The following is a 26575-nucleotide window of genomic DNA, read 5'->3' on the forward strand; positions in this document are numbered from 1 at the left end:
AGTTCGGTCGGTTAAGTATGAGGAGATCCAAGATAGGGCCAAGTCTGTGATGCCCAGAGATGAGAGAATCTGTAGTAGGAGGGAATAGTCTACTGTGTCGAAGGCAGAAGACAGGTCCAGGAGGAGGAGGATAGAGTAGTGTCGCTTGGCTTTGGTGGTTAGTAGATCATTGGTGACTTTGGTTAGGGCAGTTTCAAGAGAGTGATGTGGTCGGAAGTCAGATTGTAGCTGGTCAAAGAGGGAGCAGGAGCAGAGGTATGAGGACAATTCAAGATGGACATGCTGTTCAAGTAGTTTTGAGGCGTACGGGAGAAGAGATATGGGGCGATAGTTTGACACAGAGGATGGGTCAAGGGAGGGCTTTTTGAGGATGGGTGTAATGGAGGTATGTTTAAAGCATGAGAGGAATACACCACTTGTTAGTGATAGGTTGAAGAGATGGGTTAGGGCTGGGATGAGAACTGCGGTGATGTTGGGGATGAGGTGCGATGGGAGCGGGTCAAGTGCACAGGTGGTTTAGATGTGATCTTGAGAGTAGAGTGAAAAGATTGTTTTCTGTCATGGTGGAGAATCTGGATTTGGAGGAAGAGGGCTGAGTAGCTATGATGAGGGGCTGTGGTGATGGTGGGCCAAAGCTTGCTCTGATGTTGTCAATCTTCTGCTTGAAGAAAGAGGCAAAGTCTTCAGCTGAGATCAGAGGGGAGGGAGGTGGTGCTGGAGGACGGAGTAGAGAATTGAAAGTGTTGAATAGCTGTTTAGGGTTGTGACAGAGAGAGGATATGAGGGATAAGAAGTAGGTTTGTTTTGCAGCAGTGAGTGTGGACTTGAAGGTGGTGGGGGACTCTTTATATGCAATAAAGTGATCAGTGGAATGAGACCTCTTCCATCTGCGCTCAGCAATTCTGTAAGCCCGTCTCAGTTCTTTAGTCTGACTCGTGTGCCAGGGTTGCCTGTTGATTGTGCGGGTTTTGGTATGTGTGAGGGGGCAGCTGATTCGAGAGCTGCAGAGATTGTAGTGTTGTATAAAGTTGCAGCAGCATCTGCATCGTGTAAAAATGCAATATCTGTGAGAGGGAAAAGAGAATGAGAAAGTGCGTGTAAATTAAGGTGTTTGATATTTCTGCGAGGGTGTGAAAGTTTGTGGAGGGGGGTTGCGTACTTGGAGAAGAGAGAGAAGAGAATGTGAATAGGTTGTGGTCAGACAGGGGAAGAGATGAGTTAGAGAGGTTAGATAGGGAACAGATGCGAGTGAAGGTGAGGTCCAGCGTGTGGCCATCTTTGTGAGTAGCTGCAGAAGACCATTGGGTGAGGCCAAAGGAGGAAGTGAGTGTTAGAAGTTTGGAGACAGATGAGTGAGAAGTGTCAATAGGGATGTTGAAATCACCCATGATGATGGTGGGGATGTCGGTGGAAAGGAAGTGTAGTAGCCAGGTGGTAAAATGATAAAAAAAAAAAGCAGTGGCTGGCCCTGGAGGGAGGTAATGACAGCAAGTTGAAGGTTGGAGGGGGCGTACGGAGTGCACCTCAAAAGATGGGGGAGTAACAGAGGGTGGTAGTGGAATTGGTGTAAAGGAGCATTGGTCGGACAGGAGCAAAGAACACCACTATTAAGTCTACTCTCATAAAAATCGTTTTATTAAATTTCATAAATATTAAAACAGAACAATTGTATTGTTCTTCTCATCAAACATATTTAAGATCACATATAGACATGAAAATAAAGTGCAGGTGTCAGACAGACAATACCCTCACCTGAGGACAGCCTCAGACAATGTTTCTGGAAGAGGATAAAGTGAAGACGTTGGTTGGTCACTGTCAGGATAATACTGATAAATATATACTGTGACTATCTCCCTTGGCTATGGTTAGATATCTTCACTTATCAGTGAGCCTATTTTTTCTGCTGGAGGTGTTCGTCAGCCTCCCGTCCTTGCTACCCTCTAGCGGGGGCAACCACCACCAAAAATAAAGTGATTTAGAGTGTAGTACATACAAATAGAAGACAAAAAAGACAAAAATAGACAAAAAAGACAATGCGTTAGATGTCCAGGGTTCTTCCGTTTGGTAAGGTTTCCCTAGTTAAGAAGTACTGGATAAGTTAGGTTAGACCTCAGAGTTCCACTTAGCTTGTGGACCCCCCAGCTCTCCCGACGCGTTTCACCCCCCCCTAACGCATTACAGGGGATCATCAGGGGATATGAACAGAATCACTCCTTGGAAAGAAGGACACAAGGTAGTTGGTCCTTGCAGTTAAGTGCTTGTATCCTTTTCATTGATAAGTATTATAGTTAGATGACTAATTCGTGTCCGGATAGTAGTTACGGTTTTCTTTAGTTAATTCCTGCCTGGACTAACTGGAGTTGTATATTCACAGGTTGTGAGCTGGTCTGTTGTAGACAGGGTGTTCGTGTCCACTCTTATTATTCAGGTTGAAATATGTGTCCGGGCCGTGTTGAGGTTCTGTTGATGGCCAGAATAAGTATTTACAATCCTAGAGGGTTAAAAGAAATGCAGCTTCTCAGGATGTGCCTGACCGCTGGTATTACCTGTAAGGAAAAAAACATATATGGAGAGGAAACCAGGTGAGGGGGAAACCCTTGCTGCCTGACTCCAGGGTGTATAGAGTCGGTTAGTTATAGATGTATCCAGATATATATCTTTCTCCTGTAGGGAGGAAAAAGGAGGGCAAGCAGAGGCCTATCATGGGACTGTAGGGATGTACAGATTCCAGGTATATGTTTCCTAATGGTGAGCTCAACCAGCAAGGACTGTTAGTCCCGAGTGGCTACCACTCTATGTACACTGGGAGCTCACAGTCTAGAGGATGCCAGAGGAGCCGCCACGTCCGCTAGTCCCTTTCCTGTCCGAACCACCACAGACAGTCGGACAGGAGCAAACCAACTCCTCCACCATGCTTGTTTGGGAGGATGGAGGGAGAGATGAAAAGTTCATTACTGGGTTTAGGGATCAGAGGGGGCAGTAGAAAGTAAAGTATTATAGGGGTGAAAGTGAAGATAAACACAAACATTGTTTACAGTGACTATGTATCCAGTTACCTTCTGGTCACTTCCGGCCCAATTCTGGCCTAATTCAATGCATCATACTTATATGGTGCATACTTGTCTTGGTGCAGACGAAAAGTCTTTGTGCAGATTTTAAGTTGCCCCAATATATACATATACAAGTGCAATCAGCTGTGAAGGGGTGGGGTGCAACAAGAACCTCTTGATCACTCAATCAAAGAAACCAGATGCAGCATCACATAGGCAGAGTAAACAAACGTCATAAAAGAAAGGTGGGGAACAGGGGGGCAGAGGCCACAGTGAGATGCTGGAGCATGTCATTGACGAAATAGCCATGTATAACAATCTTACAAGTTATGAATTGTTACTTGTGTACAGGAGCAGAACTAATAACAGCACATAATACATCACCAGAGATACAGCAATGCATATTTAGAATCCCCATCAGTACAGAAAATCCTCACCAGAACCACCAGCAGTACAGACGTTAGACATTAGAACCCCCAGCAGTACAGAAATACATCATCAGAACCACCATCGGTACAGAAATACATCCATACAACTCCATTAGTACAGAAATATAGTATCAAAACCCTCTTCAATACAGAAATACATCACCAGAATCACCATCAGTACATGGTACATCATTTGTAATGTCCGGTTACACCCATAATACATTTGTATTTCATGAACCTATAACTTTCAGTATATACTTAACAATAGTAAGGAGATACTGGTACCATATAGGAAGCACAGTGCTGATGAAAATTAGTATCACAAATAAACATTTACATACAGCTATCTTATTGATGATGTCTCTGCTCAAAGTCATCTTTCTTTTCCTCTTGTCTAGACGCCATAATGACTTTTCTCATCCACAGGTCGTCTCTGCAGACTTTTATCTTCTGCAGCACATTCTGGCACAATAACCTTTAAAAAAAGCAGAATGAGGATAATACTCCTATATAAAAAATATCTGCCCTATGCTGTGCCCCTGAATAAATAATTTTATCTCACCATTCCCTGCACAAAATATGAAGCACACACTGTCCCTCTAATGGCACATGCCCTCGACACTGCCCTCTCCTTTCCATACTGAGTTCCCTCATCACACTGTCCTCAGCACTGTGTGTCATGAGGGTAACCTAGTAACTGGAAACAGGGGCTCTTAAATTGGTCCTCAGACTAGGGGTCCCTAGCTTTCATTTATTAAAGAGGTAGTTATGAGGAGGAATGAGATCTGGACTGCCAGTGTAGCCCTGTCTCCTGATCAGCCCTGGGTCTAATAACTTCTCACCCCCAAGCAAAGAGAGGGCTGGCACTGGTTTGTTAAATCCCACACAGAAAGAGACTGGGATAAACACAAACTCACAGCAATTACAGACGTATAGACAAAAATGTACTCCGGAGGAAATAATCAAAATGCGTATTTCCACCAAACACCGCGCAGCATATAGCAGTTCACCAGTAGCTGTATGTCCATGCAAGTAGACCGGAATTGTAAAATATAATATCGGCATGGAAGATAAGATCCCACCATCATGTAAAAGGTGGAAGCAACTCTGACAGATCTCCAGAAATCCATGACCCTAGCTGCAATCTCTTGCTAGACTAATTAGTGGGCACACAATAGGTTGATTCCCGGCTCTTAAGCTGGGTTCACACTAAGCGACAGCGACAACGACGTCGCTGTTACATCACTATTTTCGGTGACGTAACAGCGACCTTGTAAGTCGCTGTTATGATCGCTGCTTAGCTGTCAAACACAGCAGAAGCAGCAGCGATCATAACGTCGCTACATGTGCAGAGAGCAGGGAGCCGCGCTTAGCGCTGGCTCCTTGCTCTCCTAGGTACAGTACACATCGGGTTAATTAACCCGATGTGTGCTGCACCTACATGTCACAGTGCAGAGAGCAGGGAGCCGCGCGCACTGCTTAGCGCTGGCTCCCTGCTCTCCTTGCTACAGTACACATCGAGTTAATTACCCGATGCGTACTGCAGCCACATGTGCACAGAGCAGGAGCCGGCACTGGCAGCAAGAGCGGAGGCTGGTAACGAAGGTAAATATCGGGTAACCAGGGAAAGGTCTTCCCTTGGTTACCCGATGTTTACGCTGGTTACAGCTTACCGCAGCTGCCAGATGCCGGCTCCTGCTCGCTTCATTTCGTCGCTCTCTCGCTGTCACACACAGCGATGTGTGTGTCACAGCGGGAGAGTGACGACCAAAAAATGAAGCAGGACATTCAGCAACGACCGGCGACCTCACAGCAGGGGCCGGGTCGTTGCTGGATGTCACACACAGCGACAGCGACAGCGACGGGACGTCGCTGCAACATCACAGAAAATGGTGACGTAGCAGCGACGTCGTTGTCGCTGTGTGTGACACCAGCTTAAGTGAGCAACTCAAAAGCACCAGGTGCGGTGGTGTGTCAGACTCTGCATTGTGATACACAAGAGGAAAGAAAATGTGCAAAAAGTGGGATCACCAACAATAACCATACAATAGCGTTTTATTATATCAAAAAGGACAAAAAGAACATACAAACACACAGATGTTCATTAAAAGCAATTAAAAAGCCAAAGCTTGTAAACATATTTGGTGCCAATGGTGTATGCCACCAAAATACACCCCACCCTCTCAACAGGCCACAAAAAACCACAATAATAAGTCAGGGTAAATGTGACAGCCACAAAACTATGCTCAATCAGTAACAAGCAGTGAGTATAACATGATGAATAAGATTTAAACAAACAGAGAAAAATACTGCATACAGTTACCTCCAAGTCACCTAATAATGACCTGCTTTAAAAGCACATGTCTAGAACACGTTTACAGCATAGCACACACCCAGAGAAATTTTGCAAGGGGTAAATGGCAAAACGATTCCGTGAGAAGGGTGGGGTGGTGACCCCACGCGTATCGCTACAAGGAGTTAATTGCTTTTAATGAACATCTGTGTGTTTGTATGTTCTTTTTGTCCTTTTTGATATAATAAAACACTATTGTATGGTTATTGTTGGTGATCCCACTTTTTGCACATTTTCTTTCCTCGTGTGTATCCAATTGTTAGTTTAGAATGTGCTAGTGGTTTTTGATCCCATTTACATACGTTCTCTTATCTTTGGTGCCCTCCCGTACGCTTTGTCTTTAGACTCTGCATTGTGAGCTGGGTCAGAAGGCGCCATGACACCTGGTGCGTTTAGAGCTGAATACCATGTGACAATACTCCTCCTTGTACGCGGGGCCTCTGGACCAGGTCTCTCCAGATGACGGCGATGGAAAGCCACAACCAGGTATTCCACATGGATATTTGGAGCTGACATCCAAATCCTCCTCTCAGCACCAAACCCCACCAGTGCCCGACATACTGAAGAGAACAACAAACTACCTGGGAATCAACAATGCTAGACACTTTGAATTCCAAAGAACCATTCAACATCGGAGGTGGAGGAGCAGGAAGTTACTTACATATGTTGAAAAAAGACCTAGGTCCATTTAGTTCAACCTTCCTCCACCAATTATATATTTTGGCACAAAGTCATTTAGAACCGACAATGTTGTGTGTACTGGGATAATCATCCAGCCCTTTTTTAAAAAGTTGTTATAGTGTCTGCCATTAGTACTAGGGTTGGGCGAACCCGAACTGTAAAGTTCGGGGTCCGTACCGAACACAGTGTTCGTGCACATGACCCCGAACACAAGCTTTCTGGGACATTCGTGTTACAGTTCGGGTCCAGGGGCTGTTTAAAAAAAAAAAGTACCTTATTAAAAAAACTTTATGATAATACTTACAGGTCCCGCGATGTCCTGCAGACTCTGTCTCCCGGCGCTTCTGCTTCCGCGTCCGTGCGATCAATGTTGTTGCCCCCGGTAAGCACCTCTGGCTAAAAGGACCTGCCGTGACCGTGACGTCATACCCATGTGACCAGTCACGTGTGAATGTTGTATTACCTCTTTGGCTACAGACTGGTCACGTGAGTATGACGTCATCAAAGGTCAGCGGGTCAGTTGTATGTATTTCCACAGCTGAGGCGCTCCTGTTGGGAGGGGGGGTGATGCCATGTGAGACTGCACGAGTCATCCCCTCACTGTCAGCATCTGCTTCATCGCTCTGTCCAGACCGATGTAGCAGACCTGACATGGCTCTCTGTGCTTCTCCCTATGTATAGACTGTGTCTGTGCACAGTGATGAAGCAGAGTTGACATTGCTCTTTGCTTTTCACTGTGTATAGACTGTTTCTGTACAGAGTGATGAATCTGACATTGCTGTCCCTGTGGATTACGTCGGACTAAGGATTTTTTTATACTCAAGATGGAGTCTCTAAATCTTTTTTTGTTTTATTTGTAATAAAAAAAGTGGGGTTTTTTTATTTGTTTTTTTACTATTTCTTAGAAATTCATGGTGGCCATGTCTATTGTGGCATGACACCATCAATTTCGGGCTTAGTACCATCTGAGAATACAAAGCTGGTATTAACCCCTTTATTACCCAACGAGTCACCGCCATCACGGCCGCTGGACGAGCCAGGTAAAGCGCCTGGAAATGGCGCTAATAAACAATGCAATTTACAGGGGCGGCTGTGGGCTGCAGAGGATCGCAGCCCCCAGCTGCCTGGCTTTACCTGACTGGAGATCAAAATACAGCGGGAGCTCACGCATTTTTTTTTATTACTTTTTTAAATTAAAAAAAATGGGCTTCCCTGTATTTTGATAGCCAGCCAAGGTAACGCCAGGCAGATGGGGGTGGCAGCCCGTAGCCATCTGTTTTATCTGCGGTGAGAATCAAAAATACCGCGGAGCAGTACGTCCATTTTTTTTTTAATGATTTATTTATTTTTACAGTACTGTGATGTCAGGCAATGAAAATACAGGGAAGCCCATTTTTTTTTTAGTTTTTTTTTAAATAATTAAAAAAGAAAAGTGTGATCTACCGCTGCATTTTTTGTATTGCTAGCTAAGGGTAATCCAAGCACCTACTGGGTGCTAACCCCAACTGCTTGGTGTTGCCTTCACTGGGAATGGAAAATCCAGAGCTTTTTTTTTTTTTTTTTGCCAAAAAAAATGACGTGGGCTTCGCCATATTTTTGTATGCTAGCCAGGTACAGCAGGCAGGTACGGGCTGCCCCCAACCCCCAGCTGCCTATTTGTACCCGACTGGGAACTAAAAATATAGGGAAGCCCTTTTTTTTTTTAATTATTTCATGAATTTCAAGAAATGATTAAAAAAAAAATGACATGGGCTTCGCCCCATTTTTGTGTCCATCCAGGTACAACTAAGCGGCTGGGGATTGGAATCCGCAGAGCAGGTTGGCCCAAGCTTTCTGCACCCCCCCACCCGCTGCGAATTGCAGTCCGCAGCCACCCCAGAAAATGGCGCTTTCATAGAAGCGCCATCTTCTGGCGCTGTATCCAACTCTTCCAGTGGCCCTGGTGACGAGTGGCATGCTGGGTAATAAAGGTTAATACAAGTTTTGTTTTACTAGCTAGTATTAAAACAGAGATTCTTAATGTCAGGCAAGTTTGACCCGGCCATAAAGAATCTCCAATAAAGGGTTAAAAAAAAGACACCACACAGACAAAAAATACTTTATTAGAAATAAATACACCCTTAGAGACTTCATGTTTATTACTCCCTCTCACCCCTGCACGATCCTGGTCTTCTTTCTCCTTCAACCCATGAAGCTCTGCTACATCCGACAGCACAGGGGAGGAAGAACGATGCTCCCCTGTGATGTGTAATCACTCAATGAGTGAGCAGAGGCTGCAGGTTGGTAAGCGGTGACGTCACCGCTGCCACCGTTGCAATAGTAACTTGACGGGTGGGTTACTATAGCAATGGTGACCTCCAATCGCATGATTCCCGGCGCCGCTATTCATCACCGGCTGTGGCAGCCAAACCCTGCATGTGGGCTGACTCTGTAAAGAGCGCCGACATGCAGGGATGGGGAGCCAAGCATGTGCCCGAACATCTCGTCAGTACACGGCGCTCGCCGAGCATACTGAGTACGGAGATGCTCGGGCGAGCACCGCATACTCGGGAGATGCACTGACAGGACCTAGCATGACATCATAGCCATGTGACCAGTCTGTAGCCATAAGATAATACACACGTGACTGGTCACGTGCTAGGACGTCACGGAAGGTCCTATCATCAGTACTGGTTACCGGGAGGGCACAGCGATGATCGGAAGGAGAAGCAGCAAGAGACCGAGTCTGAAGGACGCATCGCGGGACCTGTAAGTATAATGACAATGTTTATTATTAACTGTATTCTTTATTTTACAGCCCCATCACATAACTATAAAGTCCAAATTCGGTGTTCAAACGCAAGATTGCGTTATATCAGAACCCGAACGCGAAGTTTACAAAACGTTTGGGCGAGTCTCCCGAACATCGGGGGTTCGCCCATCCCTAATTACTACCTCTTGTAGTACGGCATTCCACAATATAACTACTCTAACTGTAAAGAACCCTTTCCTATTTAGCTCCTGGAATCGCCTTTCTCCCACTTGCAATGAGTGCCCCCTGGTCCTTAGTATTATCTTTGGAAGGAATAAGTCATGTGCCAGTCCTTTGTACTGTCCGCACATGTATGAGTATTTCTCATAGTCCAGATCTGGCCTTACAAATGATTTATAGAAGGGTAACAATACGTTGGGAGCACGGGATCTAATCTCTCTTTTTATACACCCTAAAATCTTGTTTGCTTTTGCAGCAGCTGCTTTACATTCAGTACTGCTGCTCAGCTTACTTGTTAACAGAATATCGAAGTCTTTCTCCTGTTCTGTAGTCCCGCAGTTTTATTTCCATTTAATGTGTATGCAGCATTAGGATTACACTGTCCTTTTGTGCATTACTTTACATTTAAATATAACAAAATAACCCAATTTATTTATTAAAATAACTTTATTATTTATTCACTAAAAGAACACCCACAAACCCAGTACAAAGGAGCATCAATGAAGGCATCAAGTTACCCACTTTAACCCCTTAACGACCGTGGGCCGTAAAATTACGTCCTAAATGACATAATGTTACTGCCCGCGGTCCTCCGGCGGCAGCATGCCGCGATCGGCACACATCTCAGCTGATTTTCACAGCTGAGATGTGTGCCTGCTAGGCACGAGCAGAATAGTTATCTGCTCGTGCCGATTAACCCCTTATATGGCGCTGTCAATACATGACAGCGCCATTATAAGCGCGATTGCGGTAATGTTTTCCTTACCGCCCGATACCGGAAGTCACGTGACGCCATCACGTGACTCCCGATAGTTGTCATGGTACCACAGGGTCATGTGATGACTCCTGTACTACACCTGACTTGGTTTCACTTTCGCTGTGCCCGGGGCACAGCAAAAGAGAAAGACAGCGTATCTGCTGTTTACAGCCTTGTAGCTGTGATCAGCAGATACTGCAGAGCGATCGGAATGCTGATCGCAATAGCCCCCTAGGGGAACTAGTAAAATAAAAAAAAGTTAAAAAAAAAGTTTTAAAAAATTAAAAAAAACAAAGAAACCTAAAAGTTCAAATCACCCCCCATTCGCCCCATTGAAAATTAAAGGGTTAAAAAAATAAAAAATATACACACATTTGGTATCGCCGAGTTCAGAAACGCCCGATCTATCAAAATATAAAATCAATGAATCTGATCAGTAAACGGCATAGCGGCAAAAAAATTCCAAAAGCCAAAACGATGTTTTTTTGTCGCCACAACTTTTGCACAAAATGCAATAAGAGGCGATCAAAACGTAGCATCTGCGCAAAAATGGTACCGTTAAAAACGTCAGCTCGAGACGCAAAAAATAAGCTGTCAGTGAGCCATAGATCCCAAAAAATGAGAACGCTACGGGTCACGGAATATGGCGTAAAACGTGCGTCACTTTTTTCGGACAAACTTCCGATTTTTTTTTAACCCCTTATATAAAAGTAAACCTATACATGTTTGGTGTCTACGAACTCGCACTGACCTGAGGCAACACACCCACACATCAGTTTTACCATATAGTGAACACAGTGAATAAAATATCTCAAAAACCATAGTGCTATCACACTTTTTTTGCAATTTTTCAGCATTTGGAAGTTTTTTGCCATTTTCTAGTACACTATATGGTAAAACTGATGGTTTCATTTAAAAGTACAGCTCGTTCCGCAAAAAATAAGCCCTCACATGACCATATTGACTGAAAAATAAAAAAGTTACGTCTCTCAGAAAAAGAATGGCGAAAAAAAAAAACGGAAAGCGAAAAATCGGCCGGTCGTGAAGGGGTTAAATAGGTTTTACAATTTTTGTATATCAATTAATGGAAAGCCAAAAACCTCATAAATCTCTTCCCATCAGATCCCCACTCCAAAGGAAGATATAACATACACTACACTGGTCGCATAAAATCATGCAATAAGACCAAAGGTGAATGAATGTAAGGAGAAAGGGAGTAAAAGACAGAATTAGTTATATTTAGTAAGGTGGATCATATCGAGACTATAATTGTACCATCATATAGTCAAACCCACCAACAGATTAAAACAAAAAGTTCCTTAAGTGGCTTCCACCATTGGTCAGAGTAAATGATACCTCAGATCCCCCACAGATAAAATATTCACATAAAGGCCACTCCTCCTCAAATCAAATGGTCATTCACTGGTATCCATACCTAATGTATAAGATAATAATTACATCCCTATTGGGTACCAGTGAATATCCAAAAATCAGAAGACCTGCACTTTTGCTATATAGACATTAACAAGTATTCCAACAGGTACAGATGCAGTAATTACACCCACTGGTCTAAGTTAAAGCCAACCAAGCTGTAGTTATTATTAGTCCAGAATAAATGTTAGTCCATGTTAGTAAAATTCAAGCTCTTGATGAACATATCCTGAATATCTCACATATCCACTTTGAATTTGAATAAGCTCCAGGAATTTCTTCAGGGGATTAGATGGTTTGTTAGTTATATCCATATGTTATATCCATCATTTCCCTTAATTTCATTTGGACACATGCAGCATGCCTGGCCGGCAATAATCACAAATCCAATCAATCCTTCACCTTGACGCGTTGCCCCCCCTGGTTAATTAATCAAGGGGTTCATCAGGAGGACTTTTATACAGATATTCATGAGTGTGCCAAATTCCCATACTTCACTGGGATCTATAAGAAAAGAGACACAACATCTTAGTGTGTGTTCCATTGGCAAATATACAAAGACCCCTTTACAAGAAAAATAAATATTCAACCTGGACTACCTATGCAGTGGCCAAACATCCCTGCAGTAGTACAAGTAAATACTTACAAATAGATAAACGGGGGATAAATTATCCAAATTCTCCTCCCCCATCATAAGAAGTGTGGCCAACATGATAACATTTAGATTATTTAATTCCCGTACTAATCATATATAAATAAAATAATCCCATTAAAAGCCCCATCAGGACAAAGAGCCACTAAGGATATCATAGTTTCATAGTTTTAAGGTTGAAGGGAGACTCTAAGTCCATCTAGTTCAACCCATAGCTTAACATGTTGATCCAGAGGAAGGCAAAAAACCCCCAATGTGTCAAATAAGCTCCAATGGGGAAAAAAATTCCTTCCTGACTCCACATACGGCAATCAGACTAGTTCCCTGGATCAACACCCTGTCATAAAATCTAATATACATAACTGGTAATATTATATTTTTCAAGAAAGGCGTCCAGGCTCTGCTTAAATGTTAGTAGTGAATCACTCATTACAACACCATGCAGCAGAGAGTTCCATAGTCTCACTGCTCGTACAGTAAAGAATCCTCGTCTGTGGTTATGATTAAACCTTCTTTCCTCGAGACGTAGCGGATGCTCCCATGTTCCAGTCACAGGCCTAGGTGTAAAGAGATCTTTGGAAAGGTCTCTGTACTGTCCCCTCATATGTTTATACATTGTGATTAGATCCCCCCTAAGCCTTTGTTTTTCCAAACTAAATAACCCCAAGTTTAATAACCTGTCTTGGTGTTGCAGCCCACCCATTCCTCTAATAATCTTGGTCGCTATTCTATCTACCTGTAAGATTATGCTATTTATAACCTTCTATACTTTTGCTATCAAGAAAAGCATCCATTCCTCTCTTAATTTCATTCAGTGAGTTGGCCATCACCACTTCCTCAGGAAGAGAGTTCCAGAGCCTCACTGCTCTTACCGTGAAGAACCCTCTTCTATGCTGATGTAGGAATTTTCTTTCCTCCAATCGAAAAGAATGCCCCCTTGTTCTTGTCATAGTCCTTGGTACAAACAGATCATGGGAGAGATCTCTATATGGCCCTCTGATATATTTGTACATATTTATTAGGTCTCCCCTAAGTCTTCTCTTTTCTAGAGTAAATAGACCTAATTTTGATAACCTTTCCGTGTATTGTAATGCACCCACTCCACTTATTATTTTAGTAGCCCGCCTCTGAACCCTTTCAAGTTCAGTAATGTCTTTCTTGAGCATCGGTGCCCAAAATTGTACACGATACTCCAAGTGTGGTCTGACGAGTGATTTGTACAGAGGTAGAATGATATTTTCATCTCGTGCCCCCAGACCTCTTCTAATGCATCCCATCACCCTATTTGCTTTGGTGGCTGCTGCCTGACACTGGGCACTCCAATTTAGATTCTTATTGACTAAGATGCCTAAGTCTTTTTCCATGTCTGATTTCCCCAGCGGTTTCCCATTTAGTAAGTAATCGTAGCATCTGTTTCTCCTTCCCATGTGCATAACCTTACACTTATCTGTGTTAAACTTCTCTATCACATTACTTAACTCCCTTAATACCCGAGGGTGAATGCCATCAGGGCCTGGTGATTTGTCAATTTTAATGTTACTAAGTCGGTTCTGCACTTCTTCCTGGGTTAGGCAGGTCATACTTAATGAAGCGTTTACATGATCACTCTGCATTTCCCGTGGCATATGCTTTTCCTGTGTGAACACAGTTGAGAAAAAAGTATTTAAAACATTTGCTTTTCCCACATCGCTTTCTATGATTTTACCCTCATTATTCTTTAAAGGGCCAACACCATCAATTTTAATCTTTTTTCTGTTTATATAATTAAAGAATAGTTTGGGATTTGTTTTGCTTTCCTTAGCAATGAGTCTCTCAGTTTCTACTTTTGCTAAATGTATTTGTTTTTTACACATTTTATTTTTTTTCTCTATATATTTTTAATGCTTCTTCGCTGCCTTCTTGTTTTAGCTTTTTAAATGCCTTTTTCTTATTATTCATTACCCCTTTTACATCCTTATTTAGCCACATTGGTTTTCTCCTGTTCCTAGCCCTTTTATTTCCGTATGGTATGGCTCGCTCGCAGTGGGTGTTTAATACCGATTTAAAAATTTCCCACTTATTTTCTGTGCTCCCATTTTTGAGGACATTGTCCCAATCAATTTGGCGAAGGTTTTCTCTAAGCTGATCAAACTTTGCTTTCCTGAAATTCAGCGTTTTTGTAACCCCCATCCAAGGCACCTTACTGAAGGACAAGTGGCATTGTATTATATTGTGGTCACTATTCCCTAGGTGCCCATCCACTCGTACGTCTGTTATTCTATCTTGCCTGTTGCTTAAAATTAAGTCGAGAAGGGCTGCCCCTCTAGTTGGGCCCGGCACAAGTTGGGACAGATAATTATCCTTAGTTACTGACAGAAGCCGGTTTCCTTTCTGAGATACGCAGGTTTCAGTTTCCCAGTCTATATCGGGGTAGTTGAAGTCCCCCATAATAATCACCTCATTGTTATTTGCTGCTTTGTCTATTTGTTTTAATAATGGGGACATAAATAGCTAAATTTCTCTTGATTCATATGTTCATGGCAGTAATGCAGATTCCATTTTTCACATTTTCACTCTTACATATAGCTATTGGATTTTTCAAGTCAGTATTCACACAGCAGTTTCTGCTATTTCATGTATTCCCCTTACATAGTCACTGGTGTGCATACCTTATCTCCCCATAATGATGTTTTTTTATGTTTTTGCACCCAGTTCAGACTTAGAATGGTGTTCCAAACGTTATTCCTTATTTGTTAGTAGTTTTTCGTTTGTGAACCCTCCCCAACCACACCTATTGCCAATCCATATCATACGCATAAATAGCCTGGGTCTCAGCTTCCCATACACGGTAAGTTTTTTAACTGCATGAGAGGACACACACAAGCTAGGGACCCCAACGTAGAGAAATACTTTGGCGTAGTGTTGGGGCTCTATTGCATTGATCAATTCAGTAGCTAAATTTCTCTTGATTCATATGTTCATGGCAGTAATGCAGATTCCATTTTTCACATTTCATTCTTACATATAGCTATTGAATTTTTAGGACTGACAACTGCGAATAAAGGCAGCCCAGGTGCCAGTGTATGTGGCAGAACCACACACACCAGCACAATGTCAGAACTGGCCCTCACAGTGCCAGACCAGCAAGCATGGATGAAGGGCGGAACAGCCTCAGGCAGGTGGTGCTTAAATAATGATGCCTATGGACCAGGGGGCGGTGGCTGTGTGTGAACAGGCACCAACATGAATTTTGATGGCAACAGAAGGAATTTGCAAACCACACTGAGCGTGCACGGCATGGTGGCGGTCAACCACCTGACCAGTAATGCAAAGTAAAGAAGGGGGGAGCCAGCACTGCTCATGAATGGCATGCAACAATGAAAAACTAAAAAGTGTAAAATTCACAAATTCATTCCTACTGTAACAATTCAATGAGATTTTTTGCAAATTATTGATCAATGATTTGAGCCCCCCTGCCTAATTTGAAGGTTTGAACAAAAATATCTGATAGAAATTGTAGGAATTGTACACATTTCTTTACAAACACTCCACATTTTAGGAGGTCAAAAGTAATTGGACAAATAAACCAAACCCAAACAAAATATTTTTATTTTCAATATTTTGTTGCGAATCCTTTGGAGACAATCACTGCCTTAAGTCTGGAACCCATGGACATCACCAAACGCTGGGTTTCCTCCTTCTTAATGCTTTGCCGGGCCTTTACAGCTGCAGCCTTCAGGTCTTGCTTGTTTGTGGGTCTTTCCGTCTTAAGTCTGGATTTGAGCAAGTGAAATGCATGCTCAATTGGGTTAAGATCTGGTGATTGACTTGGCCATTGCAGAATGTTCCACTTTTTTGCACTCATGAACTCCTGAGTAGCTTTGGCTGTATGCTTGGGGTCATTGTCCATCTGTACTAGGAAGCGCCGTCCGATCAACTTTGCGGCATTTGGCTGAATCTGGGCTGAAAGTATATCCCTGTACACTTCAGAATTCATCCGGCTACTCTTGTCTGCTGTTATGTCATCAATAAACACAAGTGACCCAGTGCCATTGAAAGCCATGCATGCCCATGCCATCACATTGCCTCCACCATGTTTTACAGAGGATGTGGTGTGCCTTTGATCATGTGCCGTTCCCTTTCTTCTCCAAACTTTTTTCTTCCCATCATTCTGGTACAGGTTGATCTTTGTCTCATCTGTCCATAGAATACTTTTCCAGAACTGAGCTGGCTTCATGAGGTGTTTTTTCAGCAAATTTAACTCTGGCCTGTCTATTTTTGGAATTGATGAATGGTTTGCATCTAGATGTGAACCCTTTGTATTTACTTTCATGGAGTCTTCTCTTTACTGTTGACTTAGAGACAGATACACCTACTTCACTGAGAGTGTTCTGGACTTCAGTTGATGTTGTGAACGGGTTCTTCTTCAGCAAAGAAAGTATGCGGCGATCATCCACCACTGTTGTCATCCGTGGACGCCCAGGCCTTTTTGAGTTCCCAAGCTCACCAGTCAATTCCTTTTTTCTCAGAATGTACCCGACTGTTGATTTTGCTACTCCAAGCATGTCTGCTATCTCTCTGATGGATTTTTTCTTTTTTTCAGCCTCAGGATGTTGTGCTTCACCTCAATTGAGAGTTCCTTAGACCGCATGTTGTCTGGTCACAGCAACAGCTTCCAAATGCAAAACGACACACCTGTAATCAACCCCAGACCTTTTAACTACTTCATTGATTACAGGTTAACGAGGGAGATGCCTTCAGAGTTAATTGCAGCCCTTAGAGTCCCTTGTCCAATTACTTTTGGTCCCTTGAAAAAGAGGAGGCTATGCATTACAGAGCTATGATTCCTAAACCCTTTCTCAGATTTGGATGTGAAAACTCTCATATTGCAGCTGGGAGTGTGCACTTTCAGCCCATATTATATATATATATAATTGTATTTCTGAACATGTTTTTGTAAACAGCTAAAATATGAAAACTTGTGTCACTGTCCAAATATTTCTGGACCTGACAGTAGTAGGTGGAATAGCAATAATATCAGCAAATACCAAGATTTGGAAATGTAGAATAGTTCTCCTGATTAGGCATGCCCTTACCTCATGAGCAGGGCATTGCAGCTTTGGTAGCAACCGTTACAACATGGACTCTGCTGCTGTGGACCCGGGGAGAGTGGGTGCAGATTCATTGCACCCACACTCCTCACATAGAGGGTCTGCACTCCTAGAAAATGGGGGATACGTTCCATTTTTTCCTTACAATAAATTTGTGAAAGAGGGAATGTTTTGGGGAGTTTTCTTTCAAATAAAATTTTTTTGTCGATTTTTTTTTTTGTTAGTACTGACAGTTTGTGATGTCGGGTATCTGATAGACGCCATGACATCACAAACTGCTGGGCTTGATCTCAGGTGACTTTACAGCTAGTATCAACCCGATTTATTACCCCGTTTGCCACTGCACCAGGGCACGGGATGAGCTGTGGTGAAGCGCCAGGATTGGCGCATCTAGTGGATGCGCCACGTCTGGGGTGCCTGTGACCTGCTATTTTTAAACTGTGAAGGCCCAATAACTATGGACCTTCCCACCCTGAGAATACCAGACCACAGCTGTCCGCTTTACCTTTGCTGGTGATCCAATTTGGGGGGGACCCTACTTTTTTTTTGTAATTATTATTATTTATAAAATAATTATAAAAAAAGAGCCTGGGGTGACCTCCACATTGGATCCCCAACCACGTTAAAGCTGCCAGCTGTGGTTTTCAGGCTACAGCCGTCTGCTTTACCCTAGCTGGCTATCAAAAATGGGGGGACCCAACATCATTTTTAACTATTTTTTATTTTTTTTGCCAAAAAACTACAAAAAAAATGACGTGGGCTTCGCCATATTTTTGTATGCTAGCCAGGTACAGCAGGCAGGTACGGCTGCCCCCAACCCCCAGCTGCCTATTTGTACCCGGCTGGGAACTAAAAATATAGGGAAGCCCTTTTTTTAATTAATTCATGAATTTTATGAAATAATTAAAAAAAACAAAAAAAAAAAAACGACATAGGCTTCGCCCCATTTTTGTGTCCAGCCGGGTACAACTAGGCAGCTGGGGACTGGAATCCACAACACAGGTTAGCCCGAGGTTTCTGGGCCCCTCTGCTGTGAATTGCAGTCCGCAGCCGCCCCAGAAAATGGCGCTCTCATAGAAGCGCCATCATCTGGCGCTGTATCCAACTCTTCCAACAGCCCTGGAGCCGGGTGGCTTGTTGGGTAATCATGAGTTAATACTGGCTTTGTTTTACTAGCCGGTATTAAGCCAGAGATTCTTAATGTCAGGCACGTTTGACCCGGCCATTAAGAATCTCCAATAAAGGGTTAAAAAAAACACTACACAGAGAAAAAATGCTTTAATAGAAATAAATACACAGACACATTAGAGACTCCATCTTTATTACCCCCTGTCACCCCTCCACGATCCTGCTCTTCTGTCTTCTTTCCCCTTCAACACATGCAGCTCTGCTCCATCAGACAGCACAGCTGCATGGGGGAAGACGCTGTGCTCCGTGCAGAAATCACTCTGTGAGAGTGACCACAGGCTCCCGGCTGTAAGCGGTGGCACGGGTTGCCATAGCAACGTTGCTCCGATCACTTGATTCCGGTGCCGCTGCGTGCTGGTAGCGGGACGTCCCCGTCACCGCTACCAAGCACGTTGCTATGGCAACGGTGATCTCCGTGATTGACCGGCTGTGTCAGCCGGTCAGGAGCCGGCTTCTCCGGACGCTGGTAACTACGGTAAACATCGGGTAACCAAGAAGCCCTTTCCTTGGTTACCCGATGTTTACCGTAGTTACCAACGTCCGCCGCTCTCACGCTGCCAGTGCCAGCCCCCTGCACACATAGCCAGACTATACATCGGGTTAAATTAACCCGATGTGTACTCTGGCTAGGAGTGCAGGGAGCCAGCGCTAAGCGGTGTGCGCTGGTAACCAAGGTAAATATCGGGTTGGTTACCCGATATTTACCTTAGTTACCAAGCGCAGCATCGCTTCCACGCGTGCTGCTGGCTGGGGGCTGGTGAGATCTTCCTGTGTGACAGCTCACCAGCAACCCGTGTAGCGACGCTCCAGCGATCCCTGCCAGGTCAGATTGCTGGTGGCATCGCTGGAGCGTAACAGAGAGATGCAATGACAGGTCCTACATGACGCGTCATAGTCATGTGACCAGTCTGTAGCCAATGAGATAACAGGCACGTGACTGGTCACATGGCTATTTTGACGTCACGATAGGTCCTGCATCACTGCTGGCACAGCTGGTTACCGGGAGGATTCAGCGATCATCGGATGGAATAGCGGCAGGAGACAGAGTGCAGGAGGGATCGCTGGGACCGGTAAGTGTTATGGCAATGTTTATTAACTGTATGTGTACATTTATAATGTGTTTTTATGTGTTTGTGATTGCCTCCTATTGTTTCCTATGCGGTTCGAGTTTGGTTCGTCGAACGTTCGCCAAACCGAACTCGAACGAGACGTCCGTTCGGCGAACCAAACTCGATCTCTAGTCTTGACTGCTGAGAAACCCCGGAGGTTCCCTTCGCTAACGGATTTGACCGGTTTTACGGCGACTCTAACCCTGGTCGGGGTCCGTAAGCCCTGCCGAATGGTGCTGGCTTCTCTTCGCTCACCGGTTCGGTACCGGTGGGCCACCGCCCAACCCCGGCCCTACGGTTCCGCGTCGATAGGCCTCTCCTGCAGACGGTCACCACAGTCTGCCAACCTTGCTGTAAGTGCCCGGGCCACGTACCCGGACACGGTCAGTCAGCTCCACTACCACTTCACTCTCCAACCCTCAAACTGTTCTTCACTATCTGACCTCCTTTTTCTGCCTCCCGGACTGTGAACTCCTTTGGTGGGTGGGGCCAACCGCCTGGCCCACCCCCTGGTGTGGACATCAGCCCCTGGAGGGAGGCAAAAAGGATTTTGTCTGACTTCGGTGTGCCTAGCCGGGGTGTGGGGTGTGTTGGTGTAGTTTTTGTGACGACCTGGCTTGTCCAGGGCGCCACATTCCCCCTTAGTAAAATGCAGACCGTCCGCGGGCTGCCCGTCCATCACCGGTTTTATTTTTGTTAACTGAAAAAGAGTAGAATAACATGTAAAAACAAGCATTTTTCAATCTTCCCACAACGGGAGGCACATTCTTAAACATTACTAAACGGTACATTTTTATTAAAACGGTTACGGCTTCCGCTCTTCTCCCACCCAAACAACCTGGCCCTGATGCTGCCCCTAAGAAAATGGGCAACACCCCTTGACCCCAGTCCAGAACCAGGCTGCCCGAGCGGTTACGGTCTCTTTCAGGGGACCCGCGTCCATGGGGACCCCTGAACCCCCGGAGGATCGCCACCGGTTACGGTAGTGGCAGGCCTGGGCCATCCCTTTCCTCCAGGCCCATCCTCCCAAATCAGCCTCTCTGGAGGCGGTCACGGTATCAAGCCAACAAATATTTACATGCCACAAGTTTGTGGTTGCCCTGCCAGTTCTCAGGCATGTCCGTAGCAGTTTCTGCGCAATGGTTTCAAGAGGTCCCTCCGGGGACCAGTTGCCGGCAACGGCCAGTTCAATCAAAGTTCCAAATCAGATAAACTTCTTCTGTTAATTTACTTATCATTCTTCTTATCATTCAAAACTTTCTTAACTGGTGGTCCCAACGGGGACAACTTTTGGGCGGAGGACCGCCGGCTTCACTTTAGGTCCACGGTGGCGGCCGGAGGAGGGGGCTGGGCTGGTACTCGGGCCTCTTGACTGTCCCTCAACTTAGCGTCCAGAGCAAACCAACCCCTCTCCCTGCAGGCCTAGTGTACTGGACCAAATCTCCCGGCATCAGATTACGGCACGGGTGGTCCTCCGGTAGGTGGGCGTGGACGTTCCATCGGGTGATAAAGACTTCGGCCTCCAGGCCCGGCTCATATATAAATCCGTACCCCCGACGGACGTCAAACCTTCTCACCTGCCCCTCATAGATCGTGCCCCGGACACGGAAGGTGGCCTGGCGGAGATTTTCGTTTTCCCGGATCGTGCGGGCAACCAGCTCCGCCTTCTTCCTCTCCCTTTCGGCAATCTCTTGGCCCAGCGGGGTCTGTTTCCTGTCCCAGTAAGGGGCTACGGTGGGCCCCTGCGCACGGATCGGGCCCCGCGAAACCTCCTTCACGCTGGCCACCGCCAGTGTTCTGGGTGGCAGGTCTCGTGGTGTCATGGCCTGGGGTGCTGCCTTACAGCGGCGACCCGGCGCAGCCTCAGCCGAGGCATGGGGAACGGGTACAGGGGTCCTCTCCCGCTGAGCCTCCGCCTCCTCCTGCACGAGACGGGCTGCCGGGGGCGTTGCGGGGCCAGGCACGGTCTCAGGTGCCTCTGGTACCGCTTCACCAACGGGCTCGGCCTTTGGCTTCTTCCACGGAAGCGGTTCTGGACGGTCACGGACTTCTGTTGCAGACCGGTCCACCGGGGCGGATTGGCGGGGTACCGCTACCGGTTGTGACGATAGCGGGCCTAGTGACGGGGCAGCGGCAGCCAACACGGGTAGCGGGGGAGGTAGCAGGGCGAGCGGGCGTAGACCGGGCCCCTCGGCCGCGATGACCGACCCGCTAGGGGTACAGGGGCGTGGGTCACTTACCCGCCTTTCCAGAACTCCCTCCTCCTCGCGTCTCCATATGGCCGCCTCCCACTCCTTTAAGAGGAGCTGCACCCGGATCTGCAGCTGTTGTTGTAGCTGGGCGGTCCGGACCTCCACCCACGCCACGGTCCCGAGCGCGGGGGCTACAGTGCTGCGGGACGGTTGGTACATCGCTGTGGCGACCTCTTCCAGGAACAAAAAGATGGCCGCAGGGTCCTGGCGTCCCCGCTTTTATAGCCGCGGCTCACATGCAGCCAGACGCCATTCGTCCCCCTTAGTCTTTTTTTCCGGCTCCTCCTCTACAGGAGCGGGGTTTCGGCCTCCGCGCCTGCACTGCTCGAGAAGATACTCGAGCGGGGACTTTTCGCGCCCAAGATGGCGGCTTCTCAAAATTTTCGGCCAGACACCTCCGGCAGTCACAAGGCGCACCTCTACCAGACGGCAGAGTGGTAAGATCCTGTTCGTGACGCCAAGTTGTCGCGGGCGGGGAGGGCTCTGCTCGGGTCCGGCACGGCTACTGCTTCGCTTGCTCGCTGCTCGGTGGCTCGAGCGGTGGGCTGGATCCGGGGACTCGAGCGGCGCTCCTCGCCCGTGAGTGAAAAGGGGATTGGTTTTGGGGATTTGATTGTCCGTGACGCCACCCACGGTTGTGGTGAGGTTGTGACACCACCGCTGCTCTGGACGGGGATCCCGGGTGCGATGACAGGGAGTAGCGCAGTTGTTGTTTTCCCCTCCGTGGGTAGGGGGGTTGGTTGTCCCGGGGCCCGGTGAGGGAGATGTATGTGGCAGGTGGGTTACAGGGCCTGGTGAGGTGCAGGGTCGCGGAGGCAGCACGGTGGTACTCACTCAGCCAATGACGAATGCAAAGTCCTTGGTAAAACACACGGCTGGATGGACGGGTCCCACTGACGGCTGCGGTGGTTTCTGCTCCCGGTAGGTTGATGGTGACTGCCTTTCCCTGCACCTTTGGTTTGTTTGTGGTACTGATGGCTTCCCACCGGTAACCCGCTCCCCAGCTTGGATGGATGCTGAGGGAGCCCCTTTTGCCCGCAGGCTCTGGCCCTGGGAACTGTAGCCTTGGCGGTGACTGTGTTTCCCTTCACGGTGTGAGCTGTTGCCTTCAATCGGGTCTTGACTGCTGAGAAACCCCGGAGGTTCCCGTCGCTAACGGATTTGACCGGTTTTACGGCGACTCCAAGCCTGGTCGGGATCCGTAAGCCCTGCCGAATGGTGCTGGCTTCTCTTCGCTCCCCGGTTCGGTACCGGTGGGCCACCGCCCAACCCCGGCCCTACGGTTCCGCGTACAGACGGGAACCACCGTCTGCCAACCTTGCTGTAAGTGCCTGGGCCACGTACCCGGACACGGTCAGTCAGCTCCACTACCACTTCACTCTCCAACCCTCAAACTGTTCTTCACTATCTGACCTCCTTTTTCCGCCTCCAGGACTGTGAACTCCTCGGTGGGTGGGGCCAACCGCCTGGCCCACCCCCTGGTGTGGACATCAGCCCCTGGAGGGAGGCAACAAGGATTTTGTCTGACTTCGGTGTGCCTAGCCGGGGTGTGGGGTGTGTTGGTGTAGTTTTTGTGACGACCTGGCTTGTCCAGGGCGCCACACTCGAGCCAAGGCACCCCCTGTACCCGCCCTGCCGGATTTCTCCAGTCCCTACCTACACCAGCAAGCCCTTGGACCCACCTCTCCATGGACTTCATCACTGACCTTCCACCCTCAGAAGGGAAGACTTGTATCTGGGTAGTAGTGGATAGATTCAGCAAACAGTGTCATTTTGTTCCTCTGTCCAGATTATCTAATGCTGAAACTCTTAGCAGGTTGTTCATTAGGCATATTGTGCGGTTACACGGAGTTCCGGAAAATGTGTGGACATCAGCCCCTGGAGGGAGGCAACAAGGATTTTGTCTGACTTCGGTGTGCCTAGCCGGGGTGTGAGGTGTTTTGGTGTAGTTTTTGTGACAACCTGGCTTGTCCAGGGCGCCACACTTGAGCCAAGGCACCCCCTGTACCCGCCCTGCCGGATTTCTCCAGTCCCTACCTACACCAGCAAGCCCTTGGACCCACCTCTCCATGGACTTCATCACTGACCTTCCACCCTCAGAAGGGAAGACTTGTATCTGGGTAGTAGTGGATAGATTCAGCAAACAGTGTCATTTTGTTCCTCTGTCCGGATTATCTAATGCTGAAACTCTTAGCAGGTTGTTCATTAGGCATATTGTGCGGTTACACGGAGTTCCGGAAAATATTGTTTCTGACCGAGGAACACAATTGGTCTCGAAATTCTGGAGGGCGTTCTGTAAAAAGATCAATATAGAATTATCTTTTTCATCTGCCTACCACCCAGAGACCAATGGTCAGACTGAACGTTCCAATCAAACCCTTGAACAATATCTCCGGTGTTATGTGTCTGACCGTCAATCTGACTGGGTAGAATATCTGCCGCTAGCAGAATTCGCCATCAATAATCAGTATCAGGAATCCATTCAGACTACCCCCTTTTTCTGCAATTTAGGGCTGCATCCATGTTTTGGTTCTCTTTCTTCCACTGCAGTGGATACTCCTGAGGCTGAAATAACTGTGGACAAGCTGAAGGCTATCTGGTCTGAGGTGAAAGAGAACTTGAAGAAGGCACAGGTTGGTTGAGCCTCCTCTGCTAATAAGAGACGTTCCATGGGCCCAAACCTTGGCATTGGGGACAAGGTATGGTTATCCACACAGAACATTAAACTCAAGGTCCCTTATGCTAAGCTGGGTCCCAGATTTATTGGACCTTACGAGATAATTGAAGTCATAAATCCCACGGTTTTCCGCCTGCAACTCCCCCCATCCTTTAAGATATCGAATTTGTTCCACAACTCCCTCCCCCAGTTATATCGTGTCACCATTCACCCAGTCAGGGCCCCCCCTCCTCCTGTTTTGGTTGAAGGTAACTTGGAGTATGAGGTACAAAGAATACTTGATTCCCGTGTTGTCCGAGGGACGGAACGGTATTTGGTGCATTGGAGGGGTTACGGCCCTGAGGAGAGGTCATGGGTCCCTGCAAGCGATTTTCATGCTAAGGGTCTGGTCAGGCGGTTTCATCTCCAATTTCCCAGCAAGCCAGGTTTTTAGGGTCCGGAGGCCCCTCGTGGAGGGGGGGGGGGTACTGTTGTAGTCCGCTCCATCGACTTCTGCTCCGATTGCCAGGCGACGCCGTGTTCCTGCCGTGGATGGTGCTGGTGATGGGAGAGGAGTCGATGCCAGCGGCGCCGGTAGGCACAGGGTCCGTTCATCCACTGCTCTGGGTATCCTGGGGATCTGCAGTGCCACTGGCTGACTGTAGGTGGCGGGTGTCTCCCAGCTGAGGTACCATCATTCAGCTACAGCCTATGGGAAGACACCACACCCTTTTTAATTCCCCTCCTGTCTGCTGACCTCTGCCAGAGATAGTTCTGAGAATTCTGGCTCCTGTTTCGTCCTGTGATTTCGTGTGCTGATTGCCGCTTGTTTCCTGACTACCCTCCTGCCTGCTGTTTTTGTACCTTGCTGCCCGATCCGGTTTTGACCTCTGCTTGTTTCTGATTACGTCTTTGCCTGCCGATTTTGTCCCTGTTCCGCAATTCCTGGTTTGACCATGCCTGACGACTACTCTCTCAGACTGCAGCCTTCCACAGGTAGTGATCTCCAGGGCCCTGTGTAATTCCAAATCCCTGTATAGGGGTTAAAGGGTTTCAGGGTTCTGGGGGTCCTTCTTGGCGAGTGGCTTCCCTCTAGCCTGTCCATTACAGCCCGTCTGAGTCTGTGGATCCAGGCAGGCGTTACACACTGGCACTGTGTTTAAATAAGATTAGCACACTATGTAGGTTCTGTAAGATATGAAGCCGCCACCAGTATGCTAGGTTGCTGCTAGTAAGGTATTGGCCTTTAAGCATAAGTACAGCTACTGACACTGAGTATCAATTAAAAATTTGGTAACACTGACACTGTGTTTTAATAAGAGCAGGACACTATGTAGGTTTTGTAAGATATGAAGCCGCCACCAGGATGCTATATATTAAGGTATTTGGCTTCGGGCAGAACTAAAGGCTGTGACAGCAATATATATATTTTTTTTCTTCTTTTAAACTTACACTATTTTTTTAAGCAGTAGGGTATTATGGAGTTTATGTACGCTATGAAGCAAACACAAGGACGCAACTGTGCTGGTATGAATTGAGATGGTGGCTGACAAGCACTACACTACACCTGAACCCGTTGTTTTGTCAATTTTAGGACATTTTTTAGGAAGTTGTAATACATATTCCTAGTAGAACACACACAAGGAATGTAGCAGTGGTGGGATTGTTAATTATTAGTTGCAGATGTCAGGACAGCTTTAAATCTCTCCCTGCCTGTGAATAAGCTCTCCCTATATCACACACTGCATTAACATACCTTTTGCAACACTAATAAGAGGATTTTTCTTTTTGGGGGGCGGTTTAAAACAGGAACGGATCTCACCGAAAAAAGCAATGCACTACCACTGACACTATAGCTATATTTGTTATTTCTTCACCTGCTAGCAACTAATGCACACTATCTTCAGCCCTTGAAAGGACTATTTTGGAATTTGCAGCAGGAACGCTATCTCAAACA

At 46.5% G+C, this 26575-nt stretch overlaps 1 protein-coding gene across 1 annotated transcript in view; it reads right to left on the reverse strand.

The window, feature by feature from the left end:
* Nucleotides 1–12146: 12146 nt before the first annotated feature.
* Nucleotides 12147–26575, reverse strand: part of SPDL1 (spindle apparatus coiled-coil protein 1) — a 1183111-nt gene continuing 1168682 nt past the window's right edge. Inside the window, exon 12 of the mRNA XM_075344564.1 lies at nucleotides 12147–12175. Within this exon, the coding sequence (XP_075200679.1) occupies nucleotides 12166–12175 (10 nt within the window). The 3' untranslated portion in view covers nucleotides 12147–12165. The remainder of the gene's footprint in view (nucleotides 12176–26575) is intronic.

The sequence above is a fragment of the Anomaloglossus baeobatrachus genome, chromosome 4 (genome assembly GCF_048569485.1).
Source record: "Anomaloglossus baeobatrachus isolate aAnoBae1 chromosome 4, aAnoBae1.hap1, whole genome shotgun sequence".
In the NCBI taxonomy this organism is placed as follows: domain Eukaryota; kingdom Metazoa; phylum Chordata; class Amphibia; order Anura; family Aromobatidae; genus Anomaloglossus; species Anomaloglossus baeobatrachus.